The sequence below is a fragment of the Tenrec ecaudatus genome, chromosome 18 (genome assembly GCF_050624435.1).
Source record: "Tenrec ecaudatus isolate mTenEca1 chromosome 18, mTenEca1.hap1, whole genome shotgun sequence".
NCBI lineage: Eukaryota > Metazoa > Chordata > Mammalia > Afrosoricida > Tenrecidae > Tenrec > Tenrec ecaudatus.
The window spans coordinates 58892154-58912360 of record NC_134547.1 but is presented as its reverse complement, the minus strand read 5'-3'; the positions used below and the strand labels follow the sequence as shown (position 1 = coordinate 58912360).

At 53.4% G+C, this 20207-nt stretch overlaps 1 protein-coding gene across 2 annotated transcripts in view; it reads right to left on the bottom strand.

The window, feature by feature from the left end:
- Nucleotides 1-367: 367 nt before the first annotated feature.
- Nucleotides 368-20207, bottom strand: part of SLC7A6 (solute carrier family 7 member 6) — a 43364-nt gene continuing 23524 nt past the window's right edge. The window contains exons 3-11 of one of the 2 annotated variants that reach the window (XM_075537555.1): nucleotides 6822-6947; nucleotides 5275-5419; nucleotides 4608-4731; nucleotides 4325-4428; nucleotides 3488-3584; nucleotides 2824-2973; nucleotides 2550-2733; nucleotides 2055-2158; nucleotides 368-786 (exon numbers count right to left, since the gene is read on the bottom strand). In XM_075537555.1, the coding sequence (XP_075393670.1) occupies nucleotides 2064-2158; nucleotides 2550-2733; nucleotides 2824-2973; nucleotides 3488-3584; nucleotides 4325-4428; nucleotides 4608-4731; nucleotides 5275-5419; nucleotides 6822-6947 (1025 nt within the window). In that variant the 3' untranslated portion in view covers nucleotides 368-786; nucleotides 2055-2063. The remainder of the gene's footprint in view (nucleotides 787-2054; nucleotides 2159-2549; nucleotides 2734-2823; nucleotides 2974-3487; nucleotides 3585-4324; nucleotides 4429-4607; nucleotides 4732-5274; nucleotides 5420-6821; nucleotides 6948-20207) is intronic. The other variant, XM_075537556.1, reaches the window with a different exon arrangement.

The window sequence follows — 20207 nt, the reverse complement described above, 5'->3', positions numbered from 1 at the left end:
TTTTATTTCCCCCCCAAAAGCTACTGGGGGGCAGCTTGTTGCTAGATGAAGAGGGCTTGCCGCCTAGCTGGTTGTTTACATGGATGGAGAAAGCTATGAAGCCAGAGCCTGGAGAGGGCCCTCGGCTTAAAGGATTGACTCTGGAGGATCCTGGGACAAGTGCCGGCCTTCCTCAGACAAAGTACATTGATGGGGTTCTTTTTAGGCAAGTTAGTCTGCACAGACTGTCGTCAGGAATGTGCTTTTCTAAATCTCCAAACAGGCAGTAGGAATGCTTGCCCACCCCCAGGTTCCCAAATAGGATGCCATGAGGCCCAGGGCAGCTGCAAGAGCCCCTTGGGGAGGGGAGAAAGATCAGAAAGGGAGCTTCCCAGTCCTTGTCTTTATTGGTGAGCCATTCCCGAGACCCAGGGATGTGGGCTACAGGCATCTTGGACCACAGTGCAGCTGTGGGGTCCTGAGGAAGAAGATACCCCACAACCAGGCACGACGCTCCAGCCTCCCTGGGGTGGCGAGGCCAGCATCTGCTCAGTTTGCTGAAGAACCGGGCTGAGGTTGAAGCAGCTTCCCCCCCAGTCTCTGCTGATATCCACAGGGAGAAGACAGAGTCCCCACAATTCCCAAGCTTCCTGAGACCGTAGTCCTGCAGACCTCAGAAGGTGGGGGCGGGAGTGGAGCGTGTGTTCTGCCAGTGACCAAGGCGGCCTCGTGCCAGGGCCAGAGGAGGGGCTGCAGCCTGCTGCAGGGTTTTCAGGAAACGCAGTGACACTGTAGCACCAGGGTTGGCTTGCAGAAACAAACAACCCATTGGGAGGCCTGGGTCCATGCCACCATGTTCGCCGGCCACTCACAGTCATAAGAAGTCAGGTGTCCCCGTCTCCACCCCCACCCCCACCCCGCCACCACCACCAAATTCCAGAAGAGTTCCTGTCCCTTCTAGTTCCTACCATCCATAGAAAGGTCTAGAATCTCAAGTAAAATACAGGATTGTTCTTTAAAATGCAGTACGTGCATACAGGCATACTGCACTTCAGGGATATTGCTTAAAAAAAGTTTGTGGCCACCCTGTTGGGTGTCCGTGCCATTCTTCCTGAAGCGTGTGGTCACCCTGCGTCTGTCACACTGGTCACCCACGGTGCTACTGCACACTGTAACAGACTGGGGCGGTGCGAAGAGCGCTTTTCTGTGCACTGGGAATCCTAAGCATTTCTGCCCCTCGCTCTACTGCGACGCGAGCCGTGCTGTGGTGGGCTGGGTGCCAGCTGCCATGGCTCCCGGGAAAACCTGCATTCTCAGACTTCTGACTCCTGAATTGGTTTATCCAGTTTCTGCTTGGCCTGAGCCAGGTGCTTGTACCACGTGACTTAGCTATGTACTGGCGTGCAGCAGATGCATGAATAAAAACAAATTACTTAACAAATTCACCTTTGCAGGTGAGACTCAACAGAAGACTGCTAAACGGAGCTGGAATCTGAGACCCACAGTCCAACCCACCACCCCATAGATACACTTCTGAGGGCCAGGGACTCGACTTTGGGTTTTTGAGCCCCAATCAGACTGTGGTAGCCTGTAGGTGAGTGAATAGAATCTGTGTTCTGCTTAAATAAAATCAATAAATAGTGGGATGCAGCTCTTGCCCCAGAAGTGGCTTTGAAGCATCTCAGACCTCTAACGTCAGGCGCTTGGAGCTGGCCCGGGGAAAACTTTCCATAAAGCAGCTTTGGATCAAGACTACCAAACTCAAAGCACCCACCACAACCTAAACACTCTCCCCACCCCAGGGCAACTCTCCACGGGAGTTCTTATATGGGCTGCACCTGCCCATCAGGATCAAGACTCCCCACCCCCCAGCCCTCCCAACCCCCCACCCCTAATCCTATTTACAGAGTGCCAGCAGCCCTCCACCCTTGAGAATGTGGGTGAGCAGGCTCTGATAGTTCAGGATGGCTGGCCTCCAGTATAGAGGTCACTCCCTTCACCCCACCAACCCCAGTCTAGTCCTTGTCTGGATGTCCACAGGTGACCACCCTCCTGCAGTGGGCACGGCAAGTCACCTCTGGTCTCTATTCCATTTTCCTCTCATCTCCTCTCTCTTCGGTCACATCCAACTCGGTCAGGACACAGAAGCAAAGCTTTTGGGTGACTTTGGTGATGGCCGCTGAAGGGACACAGTTGACAAGAAGGCTCAGGCCAAGGCCCCAGGAGCACCACAAGACTGACCCAAAACACAACTCTGGTTCCTCAGGGTGCCCTGGGCAGGCTTTGCTCCCACCCTCAACAACATGGCCACACGAGCAGGGTGCCTCATCTTCCCAGCTGGGTGGCCCTGGGAGGAGGCGGTGCTCGAACCCCTACGACTCCAGTGAGAACCAAACAGACCATGTCAAAATCACGGGTTGGTGGGGTCGGTGGGGGGAGGGTCTGCTCTCATGCACATGGTAGGGGGGCACCTACTGGTCCCACCCACCCCTGTCCTGACTGGTGGCACAAACGAGCATGGCAAGGTATTAGCAACGGGGGATGGGAAGGGGGTCCAGAAAGCAGCTCACCCACAGCACTGCGGATACAGAGGGGCCTCTGGGACTCTGGCAGGTAAATACCCAGGAAGTAGACAGGGACACCAGAAAGGGCGATCCCGATGCCAATGAGGGAGTTGATGGTGTCGCTGTAGAGCGGGACGACTACCAGGAAAACGGAGCACAAGCAGAAGGTGACGGGGAAACACAGGCTCAGCTGGAACGAAGGGTGCGAGAGATGAGGGGCGCCTGAGGGCACAGGCCTGGGCAGCAGGCACTCTGAGAAAGGCCGGGCGCTGCTGACTACCTTGAGAGGCCGGGGGCGCTCGGGCTCCTTCCAGCGAAGGTAGAGCTGGCCAGCGACGGACAGGCCCACGAAGAACCAGTAGCTGAAGCTGAAGTAGTTGATGAGCACGAACAAGTCGCCCACCGTGAGGTAGATGAGGGACATGGTACACTGCAGGGGCAGGGGCGTCAGCTCCAGTAGTGGAGGGGAGGGGGACTTTCCCTGGCCCATTGCCATCCGAAAAGCTCCCTCTCCCTGCTTCAAGGGGGTCTTTATTCCTCCCTCTCCAACGGGGACCCTGCCTCCCTTCCCTCTGCCAGCTCTGAGGCATCCAGCCGGAGGGCTCCCTGTGCTGAGGGCAGACGGCGGGCCCTCCCCTACGCCAGCTCCCAGCAATCCCGCCCTGCCTGCACGCTCGCTCAAAGGGCAAACCTGACCGTGTGGCCCCATCCCCTGGGTTTCTTAAGCTGGAGGACAGACTTGGTCACCCCTCTCTCCTTCGGGGGTATGCACCTGCCCTTACCCCATACCTGTCAGGACCTAGGGCAGGGAGCTAGTCTGGGGGAAGACCCCACCCCACCCCCTACTTATACCCACCCACGGACTTCTCTGACACCAGCCAGAGCACCCACCACACAGAACCAAGGTTCTGTGCCGGCCACCCCCCGCCCCCGGCAAAGCTTACGTTGAACAGTAACGCGGGGATGGGGGTAAAACGCTTGATGTGGATCATGGACAGAAGGTCTGGGAGGTGACCCTCACGCGAGCCCACGAAGAACAGCCTGCAAGGACAAGCCACCTGTCTGCGGGATCCTCTTACTCAGCCATGCCCCCATGCCCTCGTTCGGAGAACCCCACCCTGGAAAAGCAGGGGTTCGCTCTCGAGAGCTGCTGTGCCTTCCAACCGCCGATGTCTCCACTCGCCTCAACCGTGGAGGCCTTACTATGAATCGTGAATGTCCCGGTCCTGTGTCACCTGCTGACAACACCTCTACTCTCCAGCTACAGAACCCACCTGACCTACAGGCAACCCCACGCCCCTAACACGAGGACTTTTTAAGAAGAGCAGTCGGCCTCCTGTCTGTGTCCTCCACATATTGCTCCTGGGAGCAGCCAGGGCTCCAGAGAAACACAGGCATCCGCCTCGTCGCCCCAGAGAGCTCTGCTGACTGGAAAGAGACGGACGGAGAGGAGGCAGCAGCACCGGGGACTACAAGATGCAGCGTGCAGCAGACTTGGCAGGGTCACAGCTGTCTTCTGTCCCCTAACCCACCAGTATGCCCTCACCCCAAAAAGAAAACAACAGATAATCAGAGTTAGCAAATAAGGATGGAAGCAGCGGAAGATAGACTGGGAGGAACTCCAATAAATGAACAAACAAGTCACTGTCTGCCCTGGCCCGCCCACCTGAAAGCATGAGCCGCCAGCACACCCAGGCAAGCCCCCTGGACACACTCCCATGCAAGCCCCTCTGCCCGGGAGCAGAGGGCCTTCATCACTGCAGAAGGCACGGACACAGTACCTCGATGAAGCGAAGATGGACGCGTTGAGGCCCCCGAAACAGGACAGGGCCACGGCGATGGGGATAATCCAGCTGAACATGCCAAAGGTCTGGTCAGCAAAGGTCTGTGGGCAGAGTGCAAAAGGGGCACTGAGTACACACAGGGTCTACCCTCCAGCTTAAGCAGCCCCCTCAAGCATGCATTCCCTGCAGGGCTGGCCGGCTACTGAGGGAGAGAGCAGACCATTGAGTGGGCGAAGCCTGTTGTGAGACTCCAAGCCAGGGGGGCTCCCCGGGGGCTCACCACAGCGACGGCATCGCTGTCCAGCACATCCTGGATGCCCAGCACTGTGTAATAGGCCACATTGGTCAGGATGTAGATGAGCGTCACAATGGGCATGGAGATCCCAATGGCCAGCGGCAGGTTTCTGTGGGGACAAGCGACCTGGCTGCCTGGGACCAGCCTCTCCTGCAGCCACGCTCACCTCTGCCGGGTGCCCGTGGCATTAACACTGCTGGCGCCATCTCCTTGGAGCTGCCTCCGGGGGCTGCAGGGAGCACGGCTCCCAGATGCCCAGACTCCTTCTCTCTGCAGATCATCCCTGACCACGGTTGACCCTCACCATGATGGGAACCCCTGGGAAGGAGTGGGGAGCAGTGTCCTCAAGGGGTGAGCTGCCCAAGAAGGCTGGCCCCTGGTTGGCCAGGCAGGCTCAGACCTAGCAGGCCGTAGTGGCGCTCTCCTCCAGGAAGGTACCCAGGGCTACTCGGGTGGGAGCAGGACAAGGAGCCTGGGGCTCTCTCCTCTTCACAGGCACCCATCCCAGCTGCCAACCTCTCCTAGCAGAGGGAGGAGCAGAGGAAAGGAGAGGGGAGGAGAGCTGGGGGGGATGGGAGGGGCAAGGGCAGGTGTACCATTGTCAGCAGGCCTTCCAGCCAAGCTGGGGCTGAGAGCATGATCCCGCCTTTACCTTTCTGGGTTTTTGATTTCTTCTGTTACAAAATTAAGGGTATCCCAACCTGAGTAAGAGAAGAGGGCAGAGTAGAGGGCAAGAGAGAGATCGCCCACATCCCAGGAGGAACCCTCAAAGGCATGGTAAAAGTGCTCAGTGCGTCCTGTGGGGCCAAGGATGGGGGGTGGGGGGCAAAGGGTGCAGGGAAAAGAGGAAGGAGGGGGCCAGGAGGGAAAAGTCAGCAGGTAGGGTCGGGGGGGGGGGGAGAGAGAGAGAGAGAGAGAGAGAGAGAGAGAGAGAGAGAGAGAGAGAGAGAGAGAGAGAGAGAGAGAGAGAAAGAAAGATGGGAGCAACAAGATAAGAAAGGAAAATCCAAGAGGGTGGGGAAAGAAAACACAAAAAAATCCATAAATTAACACTAGGAGCTACCTCCCCCTCCCTTCCCCTTTCTTCCCTTCCCATCCAAGGCAGCCCCCCTCCCCGCCAGGAAAGTTCACAAGGCTTCCCTAAAGCTGGGGAAAGTGGGCGAGGCTGGGGGAACAGAGAGACATGCAGTTACTCAACTACCCAAATTGACCCCAGGATGGTCCTGAGACTCTAGGACAGTGGTTCTCAACCTTCCTAATGCTGCCACCCTCTAATACAGTTGCTCATGTTGTGGTGACCCCATATGTGGGTGTAGCTGCATGTGGGCAAACCTGTCTGGAGACAGATAGAGGACAGGGGTCTCAGTTCCTAAGACCATCGGAAATATGGTCTTAGGCGACCCCTGTGAAAGGGTCATTCGACCCCCAAAGGGGTCATGACCTCCAGGTTGAGAACCGCTGCTCTAGAAACACCCAGATAGTTGACTGCTCTAACACACAGGTTTCTTTAGAAACACGCCCCCAAACCAGCCAGTTTGATTCTATTATCTGAGACAGGGCCTCAGCTCAGCAGATGACGGGAAGCACAGGCGGGCTTGGGGGCTGGTGGGGTGGGGACCCGGGATGACGGCCAGAACCTCGGGCAAAGGCACCCCAAGGCTTCTCCGTGGGCTCCGGAGAGCTTAGCAGGTCTGGGCCCCCACTGCCTGGGGAAGTGTTCTAAAGCCAGCATGCAGCAAGGACAGTGCCAGCCTCGTGCTATTGGAACCCTGTGCCGAGTCCTGGCTTTGGGAAGGCATGCTAATCCGGAAGACGTCCAGTGAGATGAAGAACCCAGCCTTACACAGCCCACCCCCTCTCAGTCAGAACCAGGGCTTCCGATTCCCTGCTTGGCAGTCACCGACTAAAAACAGGGCCAGGACAGAGCGCACTGTCCTCACGGGTTGCTTTGATAACCTGAGCTTCCAGCTCTGCCTGCCTGCAGGAAAGTAGCCCCGAGGGAGGTGGCTGATGACTCACTGGCCACTTGGCCAGCAGCCTGGCCCAAGCAGCCCCGAGGGAGATCTCTTGTGCCACTAACACATGCAAGTGTGCACGCTGAAAGGCCGAGCAGCCGGACTAGCAGAGGCCCTGTCTCCATGGGCATCCCGAGGCATTCTTGGAGACAACCTCCCTCCTCCCACCCCAGGCCCCACTTACCCTGGCACAGTTTGATCAGGCCCATGATAATGATGGCAATGAGCGCTAGGACCTTGGCGTAAGTGAAGGCATCCTGCACGCGGGTGCCCCACTTCACATAGGCACAGTTCACAAATGTCAGCAAACCTAGGAGAAAGGAACAGGGGAAACCAGACGGTCACCGGAAGACCTGGACTGGGAGGCTTTCTGTAGAAGCATCCCTTCTGCCCTATGAGTTAGGTTTTAGGTCAGTTTGGCTGGGCCTGGATTCTGCAGCATGGCAGCTGAGTTCCCCTCCACGGTGAGCTCTAACACAATGTAATCAACTGTACGATGGGACCTGCTGAGAGCATCCAAGCAGTGGTAAGAAGAACAGGGCCACAGCCCTGATGCAATTGGACGGAAGCTTTGAAGGAGGGGAGGCTTCTGGGTTAGTGTAGGTAGACTAGAAAAACAAATCCACGGACACACATGAGGTAGTTTATTGTGCAAACCTGGCCGGTAAACACATGTGGGGTTAATTGAAGGGCGGAGGGATAAATGGTTCGGTGAGCCTCGCCTTTCTAGTTCTCAGGTCTCCTGCTTTCTGATGGTCCAACCAGGGTGCCTTAGCAAGTTCCCTGCTTTAGCTGGCAAGGCTCACTTCCTGCAAGACATCCCCAAGGAGAAGCCACATGGACCTACCCTGATGCAGCCCTGGGTGCTGGAGCAGCCGTGTGGAGACCCCTGCCAGCACTGAGATGTTTATACAGTCACTGACTCGGCTTTCCTCCTTCAGTCGGCATCATTGCACCTGTTTTGTGAGATGGAGGAGGACTTTGTGGATCGGTGTCGGACATATGGGTTAATGTTGGACTTGTGGGCTTGGCAGCACTGGGTTGGAATGTTTTCTTGATGTGCACTTATCCTTTATATAAAACTTTCTCTCTTATACATGAGTTTCTGTGGATTTGTTTCTCTAAAGTACCCGGACTAATACAACACATATGTGTATAAGCAAGAGATTTATATACAAGAGCAACTGAACATTGAGAAAACATCCCAGCCCAGTCCAGATCAAGTCCATAAGTCCGATATTAATCTATAAAGTCTTCTTTAGACTCACGAAACATATGCAATGACACCGAAATAGACAATCACAGGCCAGTGGGTAGAAAATCTTTGGATCCAGTGTGTCATTGGAAACATCTCAGTGCTGGCAGGGGTCTCTGCATCAGGGTGGGTCCATGTGTCTTGTCAGCTGCTATGTCTCCCAGGGTGTGAGCAGAGTCTTCCACCTCCAAGGAGGAAGTACCGGATTTCTCAGAATTCTCAGGAGAAGGTCATTTCCACACAGAGATGAGGCTACCTACCCTCGTAAAGATTTAGTCCCAGAAACCTAGAGGGGTGGTTCTGCCCTGTCCCAGAAGGTCACGATAAGCCGGGATCAACGTGATGGTGGTGAGTGGGCAGCATTACCTGCTTCTAGAGCTGCGTGAACCATTCTCTTCGTGTAAATTTCTTTCTTGACATACACATATACGAGCCTCCGATTTTGCTACCCAGAAGAACCCAGCCACCTTTCTACCGAAAGTAGATGGCAGTCAACCCTCACCTGCCCCCACTGAGCGAAGCCGTGAGTCGCCATCGCGGTGGACAGGTCACGATGCAAAAGCGGCATAAGCCTTGACTCAGACATTCTGATACCCAGGGCCATTTGGGAAATCTGCTCTCACCCCACCCCACAAGCCCAGAAAGGTTTGACTTCCCCCACTGCTCCCCACCCACCCTCACAAGGTTCAAATTCCCAAAAGGCACATGACCTCTCCTGGGCCTAGCTAGACAGCCATCGACAAGGGGGAGGGGGGGGGGCCCCCCGCATGCACCCGGAAGGCAGCTTAGACACTAGAGGGGCAATGTGTCCCATGCAAGTGTTTTTAAAAGTCTGTCATGTGCCTGATGTTTCCACACCGGTGCTTTCATTTAATTTCCACAAGTTTTATTTGGGGGTGATGGTGGTGGTTGAAACATACACAGCCAAAGAGACACTGACTGAGCAGTTTCTGCACATGCCATTCGGCAGCATGGAAGGCATTCTTCAAGTTGGGTTGTTCCTCCTGAAGTAACATCACCGCCCCACTCCCCCAAGGTGTCTGTCGAACCTTTCAAGTTGCAGTGGTCACCTTGATACCATAAAGATACTTCTGAAAGGAGCACCATGCCCCAGGCAGGCCTCTCTGCAGCCAAACCAGGGTTGGTGCTTAAGAGCACCTCAGACTTTAAAAGATTAGCTGTCAGAGCCCCCCAGTAAAATGATCTTTAAAAAAAAAAAAAAAAAGATTACCTCAGTGTGGTAGAAATATAATCGTTTATCAATTTGAGGATTCAGAGTGTAGGGGTGGAGTCTAGCTTGTCAATCAGATCATAGCCAATGAGGCCTTGGTGTGGGCATGGCCTTCTGAGAATTCTGAGAAATCCAGGGCTTCCTCCTTGGAGGTGGGAGACTCTCTGCTCATTCCCTGGGAGACATTGTAGCTCACAAGACACATGGAACTGCCCTAGTGCCCTGTGCTGGACAAGCCACATGGAAGCAACCAGACCTCTGAAGCCGAAGAAGCCACAGAGAGACCCTTGCCGGTGCTGAGATGCTTACAACGCCACTGGACCCAAAGACTAGTTTCTACCCACTGGCTTATGATCTTCCTGTACTTGGCTTCAGTGCATGTGTTTCGTGAGTCTGAAGAGGACTTTATAGATTGGTATCAGACATATAGGCTAATATCAAACTTATGGCCTTGGATGGGCCTGGGTTGGGATGTTTTCTTACTGTACAGTCACCCTTTACATAAAACTCTCTTTTATGTATATATGAGTTTCTATGGATTTGTTTCTCTTGTCTACCCAGAGTCCTACTAGTCTAGTCTGGAGTCCCTGAGAATCTGACATTTTGTTCTGTGGTATCTTTATTCTCACTTGGTAGTTGGGCAAACTAACACTTCGAGAGAGGCTCAAGACTGAGACCGAGCCTCAGGTGGGGCCCCAGGAATCCTCCACCACCCGTCTTCCAACGCGAGCCTCCCAGATCTCCCAGTCCTCCGTGCGACCCACGAGACGGGGCTCACTGGAGTGTTCCCTGGACTCGTGTGGACACGGTGGGCTTTACACTCCAGCACCTCACCCCCGTCAGTGATCTCAGGCTCTCAGCATCCTGGCGTCACTCAACAAGACCTGGTTTCCCTCCTTTGTGGAGAGGACGCGAGACCATAGGCAAGAGGGAAGATGGCAACACCTCTCAGGACAACTCCCAGCCTCCCTCAAACACAACCTTTACACCAACTCTACATGGAACTGCAAAAAGACCGGAGCCCCCCAGCCACTGGAGAGCCAACGATGGGTCAGGAAACCCAACACTCAAAGACGATGCCCACCTGCAGGACAATGAGTGCACAGGCACCACAACCTGACCACCCTGAGAGCAGAAGAACTCCACGGTTACCTAGTCACAAGCTCCAACCCAGGGCCATCGATGGTTCCCAATAGAAGGGGACACAAATGTAGAACAAATCTCAAATGCCTAAAAAGGGTCTCCTCTAGTTCCTAAATGCTTCCTCCCCTACCCCAACTATCATGATCCCAATTCTACCTTACAAATCTGGCTAGACCAGAGGATGTACACTGGTACAGGTAGGAACTGGAACACAGGGAATCCAGGGCGGATGATCCCTTTAGAACCAGTGGTGTGAGTGGCAATACTGGGAGGATGGAGGGAGGTTGGGATGGAAAGAGGGAACTGATTACAAGGATCTACATCTAACCTCCTCCCTGGGGATGGACAACAGAAAAGGGGGTGAAGGGAGACGTCGGACATGGCAAGATATGACAAAATAATAATTTATAAATTATCAAGGGTTTATGAGGGAGAGGGGAGCGGGGAGGGAGGGGAAAAATGAGGACCTGATGCCAGGGGCTTCGATGGAGAGCAAATGTTTTGAGACTGATGAGGGCAATGAATGTACAAATGTGCTTTACACAATTGATGTATGTGTGGATTGTGATAAGAGTTGTACGAGCCCCTAATAAAATGATTTTTTAATTAATTAAATTTAAAATTTTTAATTAAATTTAAAAAAAATTTTAAAGAAAAATAAGAGGGAAATGTCAGGGGTGGAGGTAATGGAAAAAGACAAGCTGTGAGGAGGTTTGCTAAGTTGCTGAATGCAAACATGATCTGATCTGTAAACTCAACTCCTCACTAGTTCACAATCAAGTTTTCTCAGTAAGGCAATAAATTTTTTTTTTAATTTAAGTAGGAAAACAAAAAGATGGTAAAATAGCTTTCATAGACCCACCACTGCCCTGGGGTACAGCAACTGTGAAAACCTGTACCTCTCTCCGCCCCAAGGGAGAGAAGCACCCAGGGGGAGCCTGTGGGCATCAACAGGGGGGCTGAACCACCCTCTAGAGTTCCCAGTGCTTCCACCCAACACTGGCAAAGAGACAGACACTTCCCAGTCAGTCAAGCAAGGCAGGGGACAGGATGGCAGCAATGGCCAAAGGGAGAGAAGCCCAAAGGAATGTGTTTGCTATGTAGGGATTTCTTGGTTTATACTTACCACCCCCCCCCCAAAAAAAAAATAAAAACCATGTCCATCAAGTTGATTACAACTCTATAAGATTTCCAAAGCTGTAAATCTTCATGGGAGCAGAAAGCCTCATATGTCTCCTGATTAGCAGTTGATGGGTTTGAACCACCAACCTTAAAGTTAGCAGCCCAATGCTTACTTACCTTACAGAACCACCAGGAACCCTCAGGGCCCTGTGCAATGTGCCGTTAAGCATGCTTTGCAGACTCTGCCGGGTCTTCCCCCTCTCCACTACGGCAGATGGAGCCAGTGGTACACACTTGGACCCAACAGTGAATCTATTCAGCTAGGTCTTCGCAGGCAAAGGGGATACCAAGAGACTGAATCTGACAGTAGCAGGTAGGTAAGTCAGGAGCCACAGAAAGCCAAGGCCACATGCAAGCCCCAGGTGCAGGGGACGGGAACCCCACGCAACAGAGGAGGGAAGCAGAACTGGCCAAGAGAAGCAGAAGTCAAGAATGGGTGCAGAAGGAGTCAGAGGACAGTGGAAGATGAAGATGAAAAGCGACGGAGAAAGGGGGAGAAAAGAGGGGTAGGCAGAAACAAGGACAGAGAGATAGCAGAACTAGATGAAAACCCAGAAAGAGAGACTGCCTGACACCACCCCCCACCTGTATTCTCTTCCTGTTTGTGGGGCCCAGAGGGGACTGCCAGATAAGGAAGAGAGCTGATCCATCCTCACCCCTCCAGCCCCCGCGCTCCCCCCTCGCACTTCTGCTCCTCTCCTTTCCTCCCTCCTGCTCCGGACATCCGGACTTGCTCACCACCTGCCCCCCACCCACCCCTGTCCTCCAGTGCACAGTGGTGATGCAGCAAACAGACGCTGAACAAATTCTGGTCAGTGTGGGAAACTAACACTCTAACACGGAGGGAAATATAACCAGGCCGACGTTCCCTAACTTATGACAGGGAGTCTGGAAAGCTACTAGTCCACGGTAGGAAAGCCACTACTCTAGTAAATTGCAGCTAAAGTCCAAGCACGTTATCCTGCTTTAAACCGCATTCCCGCAGATTCTCCCCTGACAGCGAGGCTGCCTTAAAGTGAGCCCGTGGCTGATTCTGTCTCCCTGTAGAAGCACACATTCCCTGATTATTTCCTTCCTCCAAGGAGAGGCACCCATCCCCCCCCTCATTGTCTTCCCCCAGTGCAGGCATTAGGTTTCCTCACTCGGGAGCTCAGGAACTTTACTGTGATTACCACCCAGCTGGTGATACAGGTAACTCCTGAATATGCATGACTAATGGCTAACAATAAAGACTCCCCACCTCCCACCTCCAAGACCACCAAGAGGGGCTGAGGAGAGCATGCTACCATGAACCGTGTCTGACCCCTTTCTCTCTCGTTCTCCACGACTTTACTGTAATCTTTATAATTATCACTGTACAATTGTCCCTACAGACCCGTGAGGCTGTCAGGGGCTGGTTACCCTGATGGAGCCGGCCATCAGTTTGACACATTCATACCCGTTTGGTTTCAATGCATGCTCACACTCCTGTCAGGAAGTGGTTCTTAGTGCAGGTACCTTTGTTTTGATTCAAGAAGAACGATTCCATCAACAACAGAGTGTGGGCGGAAAGCCAAGCCAGGACCTGAGTGAGGCAAGACAGAGGCCTGGGGCACCAATACGTCAGGAGGCCCTCCCTCTAGGCCCACTGATGAGCCCCCTTCAACATTGTGCCTCGGGGCCTCCCCGACCAGCGCTTCTCCACCTGCCTCAGGCCGCGACCCTGGGGCACAGTGCCTCGTGTGGCGGTGACCCCCAACCATAACATTATTTTCATTGCTACTTCATCACTGTCATTTTGTGATGAATCGGGTGACCCCTGTGAAGAAAGGGGTCTCAAACCACAGGTTGAGAACCGCTGCTCTAGTCTCCACCCCGCCAGGGAGAGCAGACACTTGCTTCCCCAGCAAACCCACATCCCCTGATTGTTTTCCTGTTTCTAAGGAGCAGCAGCAGCGTCCCCATCTAAGCCCCACCTAGCTCCCTAAGCCGCACCTGGCCCACCACAGCTCTATCGGGACTTGACCAGAAGCTGTGGGTGCTGTTTCTGCCACAACAAAGCCCCAGCCCCTTCCCTTTTCTCCAGCTGGACAGGCCTGCAGGGATGAGTGTGGGACCCACGGAAGGTTATCTTCCCATGTTTGCTCTGCCCTTTTTCCTTCGTGATAGAAATGTCACTGGCATGTTAGCTACATCGGATGGCATTTCCTAGGCTCTCTGGCAGCTAGGCATGACCACCAAATGACACTGTGGCCCCACGGAGAGGCTGATAGGCACCGTAGAGCCTGTTCCTCTTCCCAGCAAACCTGATGCACGTCGGAACCAAAGGCCAGCCCCAGGTCATCTCACCACCGTTGCGATGTTTGAGCCTAGAGTTGCAGCCACTGTGTCAACGGGTCTTGTTGAATCTCTTCCTCTTTTCTGCTGGCCCTCGTCAGGAACTGCTCCCTCCTGATGACACGGTGAGACGAAGCCTCGCTGTCCTCCCGTCTCAGGATCATTCTGGCTGTGCCTCTGTGCCAGGCAGGGCTGCTCATTCTAGCCTGTGGCACAGTCTCCAACACCGTCATTCAAACGCATCCTTCTTGGGTCTTCCTCCCGCACAGTCCAACTGTTGCCTGTATCCAAGGTGACGGGACAGCCACGGCTCGGCTCAGGTGGCCCTTAGGCCTCCCAGCGACGTGTTTGCTTTGTGGTATGTTGAAGAGGGCCCCGGTTTGCTTGCTGGTTGGCTCGCAGCAGACTGCCAAAGGCAGTGCAGGGTTTGAGTGCCCGACTCCTTCTCTGTGAGTGCTGGTGGGATTTCAAGTAAAATGAAATCTTCGCCAAGTCGTCTTTGCTCTGGACCGTCAGGTTGCTTACTGGGCCTGTGAGGAATTTTGTCTTGTCTTGAGGCATCCTCCAGACTGAAGTTCATCGTCTTTGATCTTCATCAATAAGTCCTTTGAGTCCTCTCACGGTTACTGAGCAAGGTGGTGTCCACCTGCAGGTCACAGCATGTCAGTGAGCCGTCCTCAGATCCTGACGCCACCTTCTTCCTCATTTGGTCCAGCTGCGTGGTCCAAAAGGACGCACTCCACTCCTGTCTCTTTTCCTTAGTGACAGTGAGGTCCCCTCCCCCACCTTACTGTGGGATTGGTTTTCTTTTTGAAGCCTAGAGGGATGGCAAAACTGATCAATACCCTGCTTAAAGACCCATATGCCTGATTTGCATTCTTCGAAAACCATCCGTCACTCTGGATGGGCCACAAACCCCAAATGTACATAGCCTCACCCAGTCACTTTGTGGGTGTCACTAAGACTACTGGCCAGAAGGACAACAGTCAGTTATTTGCTGGACCACAAAAAAGGGTGAACTTCTTTATCCCCCAACTCTGCCTTCAGGTAAGACCCAACTGACCCCAGCAGATGGTAGCAGATGTTTTTGAGAGATCTCAGGGATTATCTGGGAAGGGGAGGCTGTGCCCTTTTGCCCTTGGTGCCCTGGCATACAGACGCCATGGCTGGAGGGAAGCTGGCCCCTTGCATTGCATCAAAAAACCCATTGCATCAAACCACCAGCACCGTGCTTCCCATGAGAAGAGATCTGGCCATCTGAAGTCCCAGCTCCTCCCCATCTCACCCCACCCCACCCCCACCCCTCAGGGCAGCAGGCAGGGGAGGGAAACCTCCCAATTCCTCCCACAACAAGCTGGGTGCTGCCAAAGGGCATATGAGGGCAGAGGTGTGCCATCTGGAACCACCACCACCAAGGGGAGTGGGAGTCACTGAGTGTTCCCACAGCAGCTGTCTGCGGGAGGGGCACACCGCCAGCTGCTGGAGCCAATGCCGCAGCAGAGTAGAACTGCGCTTCCTGGGCCTTGGAAGGCGGTGTGACCTTTTGAATGCAGATCCCTAGGTTTCTTCCAAGGAGGCCTTGGGAGGGTGCAAACCACCGTCTGGGCCAGCGGTAGAGCTCGCAATTGTCTGCACCACACGCCCAGGAGCAACCGACTCTTGGTCACCAGGAGCTACTTTCTGGAATGTGTCCGAGAAAGTTATGTACATTTCTTTCACGGACCCACATAGAGTCAGTTAATAAGAACATTCAAACTATGCATAGGGCGGGGCTCTGAACAGGTTCAAAATTGCCTGGCTACCAACCGTGGCAGACGAAAACAGGCAGCACACACAGGCATCATGTGATCTCTTGCCCGCTGGATTTGAAGCCATGTAGGAAACAAACAGGGGTGCCCCGCGCCAAGGTGCCAGCTGACCACACCACTTTGAGAGATTTGAACTGGTTTGAGACCCTGATGTAGGGTGAAAGGTCCTTAAACAATTAAGGTCAAGTCCCATCTGCTGTTGGGACTTGACCACGCCCTGAAGCTTTCGGTCTTAGAACAACCACTGGCCACACCAGGGACGAGAGAGACCCTTTCTGCTCAGAACCCTGGCCAGGCCTGAGTCAAAGGCAGCAACAAGCAGCCAAAGACACGCAGGGCCCCCCATCCCTGTGATAGCTACGTGCTGTGTCACCTGGCCGGACCAGGATTCTCAGTGGTTTGGCAGCGATCTCCCCAATGATGTGATCTACCGTAATATAAGCAGCTCCATGACGGGATTGCTGCTCCAAGGGAAGGATGAGCTAAGAGGGCCTAACGCGCCCAAGAGCTTCCTAGCCTCCCGGGTCGTGTAGCTTTGGACCTGGCATGAAAAGCAGCCCCAAAGCTAAGATCCGACTGTGGTGGAGTGAAGTTTCTTCATCTGGCTCTTCTTTCATTGCTCTGAGGGAGCTCTGGTGGCCTAGTGATTGTGCACTGGGCTGCGAACAGCAAGGCTTGCAGTTCGAAACCACCAGCTGCCCTTCAGGAGAAATTACTCCCGTAATTTCAGCAATCAAGACAAAGGTTTCACAGGAAAAGAAACAGACTTTGGGGGTTGGGAGTAGGAGAAAGGGAAAGGGAATAACTGGGATGGACGGCAGACAGGTGTTGTCTCGACTGACTGGGTCTATCGTATTCCACGGAGGGAGAAGAGAGCGAGGCTGGGGAACATGGCAAACGATTGGGAGTTTGGATGCATACTTTTGTCCTTGAATCAAAAACGATCTAAAATGTAAACCCCCACCTAATTCACACAAACACACAAAAAAATTTTCTTTTTTAAAGTTAGTTTTAGAAACCCACAAGGTGGGAATCCAGGACAGATAAACCCCTCAGGACCAATAATGAAAGTAGCTATACCAGGAGGGGAAGGGGAAGGTGGGGGTAAAAAGGGGAAACCTATCACAGTGATCTACATATAACCCCCTCCCAGGGGGACGGACAACAGAAAAGTGGGTGAAGGGAGACACCAGTCGGTGTAAGACATGAAAAAATAATAATTTATAAATTATTAAGGGTTTATGAGGGAGGGAGGGGGAGGAGAAAAAATGAGGAGCTGATACCAAGGGCTCAAGTAGAAAGAAAATATTTTGAGAATGATGATGGCAACAAATGTACAAATGTGCTTGACACGTGGATGGATGGATGGATGGATGGATGGATGGATGGACGGATGGATTGTGATAAGAGCTGCATGAACCCCCAATCAAATGATTAAAAAGAAAGAAACCCCCCAAAAAATTAAAATTAAAAAAAAAAAAAAGAAAGAAACCCACAGATCGGGTCTTCCTGTCCCATAGGATCCCGCTATGAATCAGAAACAACCCAAATGACAGTGAGTTTGTTGTAACTCCTACCACATGACTGGGTGAGACCTTGCCAATCAGGTGTAAAGGACTCTAATTCGGGGACCAATCTGTTTTGCCATTCCGCTGGCTGTAGGACTGAGGTATCCCAGGAGCTGGCAGAGAGCATTCCCAGGACCCTCGAGGAAGAAGAGCCACCAGCAGTGCAGGTCCTTTCAAGACCCCTGTCTGAAGTGGTGGAGGCAGCCAACCTTGCCACACCAAGACCCAGACACCGGGGCTGAGTCCAGGGACCACAAGACTCAGACCGGAGAAGCTTGGGCTGCTCTGGGCAGAAGACGATGTGCCTTATGGTTTATGATCCTGACCTGTGTGATAACCCATTAACTCCCCAAATCCCCTCCCCCAGAATTGTATCGGCTGTGAGCCATGCGTGGCACGGCAGCACATTCTCAACCCCAGGGGACTGGTGGAGAGGTATGGAAGGAGCTGCCAGTGTCTTCCTGGGGAGAAAGGATGGGAGGTCCTCTGTCTGACCTCTGCCTGGTGGCCATCGCCTTGGGCTGGCGCAGAGAGGGTCTCTCCTTCTCAGAGGTCCCCCCACAGCCCTCCAGGGACCAAGAAGGGGCTGCAAATGAGCGAGGTCTAGTTATGAAACGAGGAGGAGGGGAGGACCGTCGAGAGCACACATCCCCCTCAGAGAGAACCCACGGGCTCAGATCTGACCGTGTCAGGCAGGAATCTGGGCCAAGGGTGGCAAGAGCTTTTCAATTTTTTAAGAGAACAGGCAAGTCCAGATTTTCAAATGTTGACGACAAATTCAAAATTATTTTGAATACAGTGCAGGCAAGCCAAACATAATCCTGAGCCGAGTCCGCCCATGGCGAGTCCACCCATGGCTACAGCATGTAACTTCCCGCTAAACCAAAGCAGAACCTCCCTCCTACCCCATGTCTCAGTTTCAAGACCACCTTAATTCTAACCTGCCTAAGCCTCACCCTGAATCCAGTACCATTTGTTATTCCAAAAGACAACCCAATTGGCTTCTCTAAAAACCAGGCCTTTCCCACCGCCACCTCTGGGCAAGGAGACCCCCCCTCTCCGCATGTCCAATCTCCGTGAAATGATCTGTTGGCCTGAGTCTAAGACCTGAAGTCCAAGAAGAGACGTGAGCCAAATCCTAAGGCCCCATCTGTTAGCTCTTGCCTCAGACGTAAGTTCTGGAAAAGCCTAGACCTCTGTGTCAGAGTTTCAGGAATTCAGATCCAAAGCAATCTAGGTGAAAAGGCAGATTGGACAAAAGAACCTCCGGGGCACTGTGCTTTCTGTCTATGAGAGCAGGCCTCCCCTCCAAACACACAATCCACCTGCGATGTGGGCACGGTGTCTCTAAGCCCCAAAACAGCAGGAAAAATCAAAGGGGGGGAGGGGCAGAGCAAAAATAATTGTCGAATGAAAATACAACTCTTCTGCATAATAAAGAGTACATGCAAGGGCTTGAAAACATTGTGGAAAACTTGCCTAATCTTTTAATCCCATCTTCCCAGAAACTTCTGGAAGCCATTTCATACACAGATATGCCCTCTGGGCTATTCTTCAAGCTTATCTTAAGGCCTTCGCCAGGACCCAGATCCACAAGTCCATGCAGCCTTCTGGAAAGTTACTTGGTAACACGAGGAGAACCTGAAAATAGTTTCATTTCCTGAGACACAGGATCTCCCTTCCACAAATCTACCTGAGGGAAATAAACTGGTCCTCTCTGCCTGTGGACACCGTGGAGGAAGCATCGTGAGCTCCACACATGACTCCTGTCATGTCTAGAGTCAGGGTCTCATGCAGAGCCCCAACAGCTGCGGAAACTTCAGTGGAGGGCTGCGCTTTGAAGCAATGGTTGAGTCTGCGGAGCCATTTTGAGCAATGCACTGGGGGAACGCTCACAGCCCGTGCGGTCAGATCAAACCCCCAGTGCTCCAGAGGCCTTGGGTTTGTCACTTTCTTTGCTGTGGAGGGGGTGGGTGGAAGGACTGTGGAACCAGAGAGGTGCTATCTCAGGAGAGGACCCGCCAAGACCAGGTGCCGCTTCAACTGTGAAAAAGATCTTGGTCGGTGGCATCAGAGCAGACACAGAAGAGCATCTCCTCGGAGATGACCCAGAGCAATTTGGGGAAAACGGAAGTAATTTAAACCACGGCTGAATGAGGCCGTGGCAAGAAGAAGGGCTTTGCTTCTGTGACTTCGGTGACCAGGGCGCCGAAGAGAAGACTGCCGTGCAGAAACACCGCACTGTGAATGGCCACAACTGTGGGAAAGGAGAGCCCCCTGGAATCGGGAGATGGCACAGGGCCTCTTCCAGCCAAAGAGGTCGAAGTGGTTCTGGAAACTTCAGTGATGGCCGAAGAGGTGGCTTTGGTGGGAAGGACAACTGTGGTTAAGGCGAAAACATCAGGGGACGTGGTGGTTTGGGTGGCACCCGTGGACAAGGCATCAGTGGGGAGGGTTGTAATGGATTTGGTCATGACGGTGGTAACGGAGGAGGCGGCCCTGGTTACTCTGCAGGAAGCAGAGGCGATGGCGATGGAGGTGGTGGGCAGGGTGATGAAGCCAGGGCGATGCTAAGTACGGCAGGAATGGCCACCATGTGGTGGAGGCAGTGGCGCACAAGCGGTGTTGGAAGTGAAGAAGCTACAATGATTTGGGCAATTACAACAGTCCATTTTCAAATTCCGGACCCATGAAAGGAGGAAACTTTGGAGGCCGGAGCTCTGGCGCTTACGGTGGTGGAGGTCAACGCTCTGCCAAACCATGAGACCACGGTGGCTATGGTGGTTTGAGCAGGAGCAGTCGCTATGGCAGCAGCAGCCGATTTGAAAGAGTACCGGGAAACAAAGCTGAGCAGGAGAGGAGAGCCAGAGAAGTGACAGGAAAGCTACAGGGGACCACGGACTCGTGAACCTGGCTAAGCACAGTGGTGGCAGGGCCTAGCTGCTATAAAGAAGGCATACTGTCGACAATCCTCACGTGCAGAGGGCTATCATTGCGACTGGTTGTCTAAGAGGTTATCTTCGGCTCTGTGCAAAGGGTCAAAGTGTTCCAACAAAGGGTTTAATAT